Raw genomic sequence first — 9,027 nt, forward strand, 5'->3', positions numbered from 1 at the left:
GGCCAACTGTCTGTGTCTCTCGTTCATGGGCATAGCTCGAATTACAGGGGGTACTGGGGGTACTATACCCCCCAATGAAGACCCATTACCCTCCAAAGAGACAGAAATATCAGTTTTGGGGGGGTCAGATAATTTTTCTGATATTGTGAAAAAATATCATTAGAGTTAGGCTACAATACAAGTCAACTCCTATTTTCACTGTAGGAACATTTTAATGTAAAGCGATTCCAGACACCCCTATTGTGAACCGTACCATTTTTAACCACCGTAGCGCTAGCAACGGAGATAGAGAACGACTTCAACTTCTCAAGCAAGTGTCAACATTGAATGACAAAACACTAGGTAAATTCCTCCAGTAGGCTAAATTCGGTTTGCTGCTGATGCATGGGTAAATGTAAGTTGCTAGCAGACGTCTCGCTTGTTGAAAATGTGTTATTTTACAACCTTCATTTATTAACATGTTTTGTTCGTTCATAGCTCATGTCACGTCTTCATACATTGAATTACCGGCTACTTACCTGCTACTTACCCTTCGAGGCTAGTAAAGTGGACCTTGGTTAGTTAGCAAGGTTAGTTAGCAAGATAATTCTCTATTTAAATCAAGCTTTACATTGTGGTGAGGTAAAATCGATTGTCATTTCCAAGATAGCCTATATTCCATAGCCTAGGTGTCCATTCTCATTTTATCTTGAATAAAGTATTGTGCCCTTTTGAAATGAGTTTGGCACAGATCCTGTGTTGTTTTTATGTTATGCACAAGAGGGTCTGATATAGCTAAGCCTACATAACATCAGTGAAACCTGTGGAAACATAAAAAGAGCCAAGTAGCCTAGGCTAAATAGTACATGCTAGTATTTGAATTTGTTCTTAATTGGTTAGTATTGGTTTTACATTCTATTATTTCATATCTTTAGTTTGATAAATGTAGTTGCATCTGAGAACCCTGATACTATCTCAATGAAACTAGGATTTGATTTTATTCACAGACACTATGATGAAAAGGAAAAGTGTATCTGTGTTTGTGCATGTGTGTATGACTCTGTCGGTGTAGGATACTGTAGTGTTGATGATACCCAGCTTGTTCTGGTTATCGGATTCTTGTAGGCTACCGCTCTGTAGTTTTTCTGTGGTAGTATGGTTTTTCATAGCTCCTTAATCACATTAAAGATTGCTCAGGTTTCACATATCTCCAAGTAATTGTGTTGATTTGACACTGACTACCATAGACTATAATGGAAAATTGGTTTCTGTTTATACAGTAGGCTATATGAGAGGGTTGGGTCTTATGAAATCTAAAAATAAACCTAATCAATATTTCATGAAATAGGCAATAGGCTTCTTGTAAAGGTATTACTAGTAATTGTAAAGTACTTTAGTAGTAATTAGAATGGTATTTCAGTGCACTTAACTTCTAACTTTTGGGAGTTTTGACAGTTCTCTTTTGGATATATAATAACAATGAGATATTCTGTAGCCTACTGATTATCGGTTTGTCGCATGTTTAGACCTTGTATGTGTGTTGCACAACACATGTTGCACTTGGCGATCATGGTGGGGATTGATATGGTAGTGGACCATGATGGTCATAGAAGAAGTGAAGGATCAGTACCCCCCAATTATGATGGGGTAATTCGCACTCTGGTATTATTGTGTGTGTGTGTTATGTGTATCGTGTGTGTGTGTGTGTGTGTGTGTGGTGTGTGTGTGTGTGTGTGTGTGTGGGTGTGTGTGTGTGTGTGTGTGTGGGGGTCGTGTGTGTGTGTGTGTGTGTGGGGGGTCGTGTGTGTGTGGGGGTGTGTGTGTGTGTGTGTGTGTGGGGGGGTCGTGTGTGTGTGTGTGTGTGTGTGTGTGGGGGGTCGTGTGTGTGTGTGTGTGGGGGGGGGGGGTGTGTGTGTGTGTGTGTGTGTGTGGGGAGGGGGGTCGTGTGTGTGTGTGTGTGTGTTTTGTTCTGGTCCGGTAATGAGCAGTGTGAGATCACGCTCCGCTATTTGAAGTATTTTCTTTCTCTCTCTCTCTCAAATTCAAATTCAAAGATGCTTTTTTATTGTCATGACAAATAACGTACTGTATATTTGCATTGCCAAAGCAATCATACAGACGATTGCAAAGAACTTACAGATTTAAACGTACATAAAATAACTTTATAAACAGGGCCATGAGCTTTTAAACGTGTCGTGTTCCCATGCACACTGCATTTATTTCTCTTTCTCTGTCTCTTGTCTTTGGTTATCCCTTCATTTCTCTACCAGTTCCCTCTCCTCTATATCCTCTCTCAATCTCTCCATTTCTTTCTCTAGTATAATTTACTCTCCATCCCTTCTGTACTAGAAATGATAACTAAAGACAACGACTTTGTAATGCGGGTGCGCTTGTCTTTGACTTTATTTGTTAGCAGTACGTGCAACTCAAAGCAGTACCCAGCAGCAGCCTGACTACTCTAAATGCTCTTACATCTCCTGGTTATTTCCTGACCAAGTGAAAGTAGCATATTATCTCCTTTAAAAAAGATTGTATCTTGTTATCTTGCCCCAGTTTGGGTCTTGCCGCTTGTGAATGATTCAATTTGCTTACGTTTTTCCTTATCTGTGTGCACTGTGTGTCATGAATTATAACCATACGCATGCTGTAAGACAGACCTGCTGATAGGCTGCAGGCCTCCAAATCGGTGCAGCCGGTACAACAACATACTAAATGTATCAATTGTGTTTTCTTCAGGGCGGGACATATGGGGCATGACGCGCACCTATAATACATGGAATGATATTGTATTTTCATCTATGAAAAAGAATAAAAAGGATTTTTAAAAAAATGGCTTGATAGCCTTTTCCATAATTAAACTATTCGTAATTAATGTAGTCGTTCCATTTATCGACACATGCAATGCTGCTGAAGGATTTTTTTCTACCTTCTAATTCCAAAGAGACTGAACCTTGTGACGCACACACGCCCTCTAGCGTAACTATGCAATAAGGTGCGCATCTCCACTCGGATTGAGCCATAACCTCGTGGAACTGTATGTAACCACGAATCTGTATGATTTTTTTTATATATCCAACGTTTATATCGTTAAATCAATTATTTAATACATTATACATTAATCAAACCACCCTATGTCAATAAAAAAACAACTGACTTTGAAGTCAGTCAAAAAGAGAAAGTGAATTTGCACCATAATGCATCATTTCGCTTGTCCATCTCTTGTGCACGATGATCAAATGTCCAAAGCTTTATACAACAGACATGGTCAAATGGTCAGTTTTACAGTAACAACGTTGTTGAGGTGCAGCTCTATATTAACACGGCGTGAAGGCTTTCCATAGCCGAACAGATACTTGATGAAATACATGCATGGAGTGATTTGTATCTTGTCTGCTCTAAGTGTGCGTTGCTGTTGTTAGCAATATGTGGAATGCTCAGTGAAACAAATTAACAAGGATAAGCTATTTTAGATGTCAAATTATTTTCTGCGTGCTTTGCTACCTTTTTTTTAAAGGTTCGGTATGCTATCTGTAAATGGTCACATTAAAGACAAAACGATTCGTTACATCGGGTGAGTAAAAGTCCTCGCTGCAGCTCAAAGAGCGCGCTGCTCTGTTCTTACTTGTTCTCAGATTTTCAAGGACTGACGCAGGAGCAGGCACCTGCTACATTTTCCCGTTTCTCTCATATCTGCTCGACCGGTGACGCGCCGGGAGGAGGGGCCGAGATAGAACTTAAATACTGGACTCTCGCGCTGAAAGTCAGACTTGAGATCATATGCTCACATAGCGGTCGAACAGGAGGGATACTTCATACTATCCGACTCAGCGTGTTTCAGAATCGTTCTTGCACGGCGAAATACGTAAAAGATGATAAAGAAAATGGCACCTACGGAAAATGAGTTTGATATACCAGCCAAGAACTGCTACCGGATGGTGATTCTGGGTTCCACCAAAGTTGGCAAGACAGCGATTGTGTCCCGGTTTCTGTATGGCAAATTTGATGACCAGTATACGCCAACAATCGAGGACTTTCACAGAAAACTCTACAGTATCAAAGGAGATGTTTACCAGCTAGACATTTTGGATACCTCTGGAAATCACCCGTTTCCAGCAATGCGGAGATTATCAATACTTACAGGTGAGCAAAAGTTTTTTATTTTATTTAATCAATAGTGCAAAACATGAATTGCAAATTAAAATACCGTCTTCAATCGTTTTGTTGCAACTGTACACTTTGCATGAACTAAAGAATGAAATACAACGCTGGTCACTAAATTGCGCGCCTCTCTTCTCGCCTCAGGTGATGTCTTTATCCTGGTGTTCAGCCTGGACAACCGGGAGTCCTTTCAGGAGGTGCAGCGACTAAAGAGACAGATCTTCGAAACCAAGTCCTTGCTGAAGAATAAGACCAAAGAGAACGTGGACGTGCCGTTGGTCATCTGCGGGAACAAGGGCGACCGCGAGTTCTACCGCGAAGTGCAGAGGGAGGAAATCGAACAGCTTATAGCTGGGGACGAGCAGTGCGCCTATTTCGAGATTTCTGCAAAAAAAAACACAAACGTGGACCAGATGTTTCAGCGACTCTTCACGTTGGCCAAACTCCCCAACGAAATGAGCCCAGACCTGCACAGAAAGGTATCCGTGCAGTACTGCGACATGCTGCACAGAAAGTCCCTCAAAAACAAGAAGCCAAAGGACAGTGACGCGTACGGCATCGTGGCTCCGTTTGCGCGGAGACCGAGCGTGCACAGTGACTTGATGTACATAAAAGAGAAGGCAGTTGGCGGTGGACAGGCTAAGGACAAGGAGCGGTGCGTAATTAGCTAAGCTTTCAAGCAAGTGATTTTGATGCTATCCTGAAATGACTTCGTCAACACAGCAGCAGACTGTCTGAGACTGTCACAGTTCTGCAGCCTGGACGGAGTTCCAGAGGGGTTTCCACGGTGTGCCCAAGTCCTGCCTGCGAACTCTTCAGGCAACGGCTCGGGGCCAGGATCCCGCCACATTTCGCGGACTGCAAGCCTCTGTTCTGTGCCGCAAGCGCTTAAAGACAGAGTGTTCATTTGTTCCGTTGAGCCAGAGAGCTATGTGATGTGGCGTTAAACCTGAAACGTGTAAAATATGCTTGTCTTAACATCTGCCTTCATTCAGTTTTGAGAGGAGACTCCGTGGGTTGGAGTAATCAACATTGTTAAACATGACAACGAATTGTTTACATTTTTGTTATCCTACATTTTATAACAGAGAACTGACACTTGAATGTTTGCTATCTGAACAAAAATATGTGAATGTGTATTTATTATAATGTCAACGTTGATATTTGCAATGAAACAAGAGTACAATAAAAATGAAATGACATGATATTTAATGCGTCTTTTTATTATGTTATGTTGTTAACGATCTGAGTTTTTTTTATTATTATTATTTGTTTTATTTATAGGTACCATGTACAATTTAAAACATAAATGTTCCCATTTTAAGCATTGTACCAGAGTTAGCCACAGACTAATTTACATCTGCAGTCCCCCTGTGGGGCACAATAAAAAACATACAACAAACACCCATCCACTACACACACACACAAAACACACCATGTCAGTGTCAGTAGTTGCAGATTTGAGTGGTCTTCAGAAAAATGTTCAGCTGAGATTTCAAACTCTTAATGGAACTGCAGCTTTTTATGTCTGTTATTGCATTCCACTGTGCAGTGGCTATGACCCCCACCTCTAGACACAGGGCCAGTAGAATAGTTTTAACGTTGAAGACCAAAACATACAAGCTGTCTGTTGCAAGCTTGAGACCCCAGGGTGAGTTGCCATGCCTTTTGTGAAACGCAATTAGACATATACGAGATGTTAACCAGCTGGAAATACTGTAAGCTTAGATAGAAATATCCACATGACTGCACCAGCGTCATCTCCATGGTGGCTTGCAGAAAAATCACATGCCCCTGTGACCTCTTCTCTAAGAGAAAGTCCCTCTTTGATGAGTTGCATAATAACATGTTGCACAGTGCAAACACAACCCTACCACGTAGCATGAAGTCCTCATTTTTTTAAAAAAAAAACGAAATCCGCAAAGGTAAAAAGAAGGAAGCGAGTGTAGCATATATGTTTATTTCTGCAATCTCATAAATAATCAAAACGGGGCGAGTGCACACGACTATACTGATCAGTCGGCCTAACAGTGTTTGCTCACTAAATACTTTTGCATGTGCGGCAGATTAATAAAACTGCCGACATATTCCCATCATATTGGCCTATCCGTGTCCATCACAGTTTATCCAGCACAACTCCAGTGTTAATCAAGCCGAGTGCAACAACATAAGCAACTCAAACAATAACATTTCCATAAACAGCTGCCACTGTTCACCCCGTGCTTATACTGCATTTTGGTTGCCAGCCTGCCCTTTTTAGACTTTCGGGATGTCAAACATGCACAGGCCTTTGTACTTGTGCAACAGCTGGTTTTTCGTGCGCACTTGTTCTTGTAGTGTCCGTAGCTGTTCCTGCTGCTGCTCCACGTTCGTCTCGATACCTGGCATGGCCAGAATCTGTTCCCTCGCCTCTTGGATCTTCGTCTTTAGTTTATTGAGTTCCTGCTGGACGTCTGCGCTATCTTTGTCCATGCTGTTGAGGTAAGACAGAAGTGAGCACGTCATTTCCAAAACAAGGAAAACTGAGTTGGGCAAGGGGCATCTTAGCCGGCTGCAGATTGGATGCATTATGTTGGCGGACACTAATGGAAACCTGCTGCAAATAATTAAATGTAGCTAACCCTAACCAAAGCACGTTAGAAGAGGGTGATAGCCAACTTCATAGCATCAGTTGCCTGATGACATGCCATGAACATGCCATGATATCTATAATCTATTCTCTGGGTAGTTGACAAAATTAGCTAAACGATCTCTGAGATAAGTAACTATTTATCAAAGTGCTACCGATTTACAACGTTTACCATTTTAAAATATCGTGAATAAGAGGCAAAAAAGAGTAATCCTCCGTCTCCTGCTGAAGCGGAATCGTCGCCATCCTGATCAGCGGTGGTACTTGTGAGAGGCGCACAGATTATACGTCATCAAGCCTGTCTACTGTCTAACCAGCCTGCATATCCCAGCATCTAGAAATTCCTCATGTGGCCTAGTGTGTTAATCTGGTTAATCATGTATGGAGGCTACAGATGCATAACATCCAGAGCTATGTCTATTTAATGTCAAGATCTCACATTTCTTTTGCTGTAGGCCTTTAGTAACCTATCACCCACTGCATTTTGTGTGAGCCTATTAGGCTGTTAGGGCCTGTTCGTTAATTATAAACGGGGCCACTGGAGGGATTTTGAGTGCTTCGATCAAAAGTTGCATGACCCTCCCCTGATTGCAAGAAAATTTTCAACGACCCTCCAACAGTATTATCAAAAAAGACATGACCCTCCCCGGCCTATTGTTGATAGGCCTACCTTCCGCCCACGCTTCAAGCGTTATGAATGTGTGTGTGCATGCATGTGTCTGTTTGTGAGCGTGTTTCTCTCTCTGTGTGTGTGTGTGTGTGTGTGTGTGTGTGTGTGTGTACTGTATATGCTTGCATGCCTGTGTGTGTGTGTGTGTGTGCGCGTGTACGTAATCCAGCATGCCCCCAAATCCACCACCACTCTTATGTCAGCTTGGTTGAAAGGTTCTTTCAGCTCCATTGCATTGTCTGTTACAACACCTCTCAGTCCCACAAGCTGTCTTACGCTGAGGAATGGCTTGCACGTCGCCTGCCTGCACAGTCAGAGCAGTTGAAAGAGTGAACCAGTGAACACACAGTTCTTTCTCCTTGCCCTTTCATCTGCGAACAAATAGGTTAAAGCCGTGTCTTCATCTACAGAGACTGTTGGATGTTCCTTCCTGACCCTCGGTTTCCTTCTGGATTGTTCTGTAGTTTAGTACATGCAGTGCTGTCGTTTGCCATGTGATAGCATCAGCTCTGTGCCATCTGCTCGAGCTGCGAAGAGGCCAGCTCCGCTTCAGCTGTCTGAATCAGACCACAAATAAGAGCCCCTATTAAATGTGATGTGGTGTGTGTGTGTGTGTGTGTGTGTGTGTGCTTAGTCATTTGCTTTATTTCTGCTTCGGTGTGTTTGCTCGCTGACAAGCTTCTCACTCACTCAAATAAATTCAATGCAACTGAAATGAGCTTTATGAAATGAGCTTTATTTAGGGACTGTTCATTATTTATAAAAGGGGCCACCGGAGGGATTTTGAGTGCTTCAATCAAAAGTTACATGACCCTCCCCTGTCTGCAAGAAAATTTTCAACGACCCTCTAGCAGAATTTTCAAAAAAGACATGACCCTCCCCGGCCAAATTGTTGATGACTTCCGCCCACGCTCTCGAGCGATGTGAAAACACATTGGCCTAGGCTATCGTTCTAAACTCACCCTCTGCTTTCTGATCTTACACATCACACTTCACCAAGATGGTGGCCATTTCAGTAGATTTACTCACTAACATTGTTGTGGAAACACAATAAGCATGGAAACTATATGCACACTTCCTGCAACTGCATTATTATATGCACACTTCCTGCAAATGCATTAGCATAAAAAAAAAATATTATTATTTTTTTAAATTTGATTTTATTTGACTTCAATCCCTCACATACCGGTACATGACGTTTCGAGCCCTTCAGCTCTTCATCAGACTTGACTTCAGACAGACTTACCTAATAACAAATTCAACACATGAACTGGTTGCTATGGACTCGTCTCTAGGTATCCTCAGTCATTGTAAAGCTGCCGAAGCTGAACATTATCTAAAACGAGCGTCAATTTGGGAGCTGGCATGCTACCTCTCCTTCCTTCTCAAATGCCCTGAAAAGGCCGTTTGCACAATATTACAAATAATCACAGGGACCGAAAAATACCTAGGCCTAACATGCCAACTTTTTCCGGGTTTATCACGTATATTAACTTTTCCCCCGCTGTCTTGCCGTTTTATTATTTTCCCGTAGAATATCCCATATTACTGTAATACTAACATTAGTCCTGCATTCTGGCCTGTCTCTGTG

General features: G+C 42.1%; 2 protein-coding genes across 2 annotated transcripts; one reads left to right on the top strand and one right to left on the bottom strand.

The window, feature by feature from the left end:
• Positions 1–3,634: 3,634 nt before the first annotated feature.
• Positions 3,635–5,344, top strand: rasd1 (RAS, dexamethasone-induced 1). The gene is made up of 2 exons (XM_048247075.1): positions 3,635–4,119; positions 4,282–5,344. The coding sequence occupies exons 1-2, from the start codon at positions 3,849–3,851 to the stop codon at positions 4,806–4,808; spliced, it is 798 nt and encodes a 265-aa protein (XP_048103032.1). The 5' UTR covers positions 3,635–3,848; the 3' UTR covers positions 4,809–5,344.
• Positions 5,345–5,391: 47 nt separating this feature from the next.
• Positions 5,392–7,029, bottom strand: med9 (mediator complex subunit 9). The gene is made up of 2 exons (XM_048247076.1): positions 6,939–7,029; positions 5,392–6,610 (listed from the first exon to the last, which is right to left on the bottom strand). The coding sequence occupies exons 1-2, from the start codon at positions 7,010–7,012 to the stop codon at positions 6,394–6,396; spliced, it is 291 nt and encodes a 96-aa protein (XP_048103033.1). The 5' UTR covers positions 7,013–7,029; the 3' UTR covers positions 5,392–6,393.
• Positions 7,030–9,027: the final 1,998 nt, after the last annotated feature.

This window comes from Alosa alosa, chromosome 6, assembly GCF_017589495.1.
Source record: "Alosa alosa isolate M-15738 ecotype Scorff River chromosome 6, AALO_Geno_1.1, whole genome shotgun sequence".
Lineage (NCBI taxonomy): Eukaryota > Metazoa > Chordata > Actinopteri > Clupeiformes > Clupeidae > Alosa > Alosa alosa.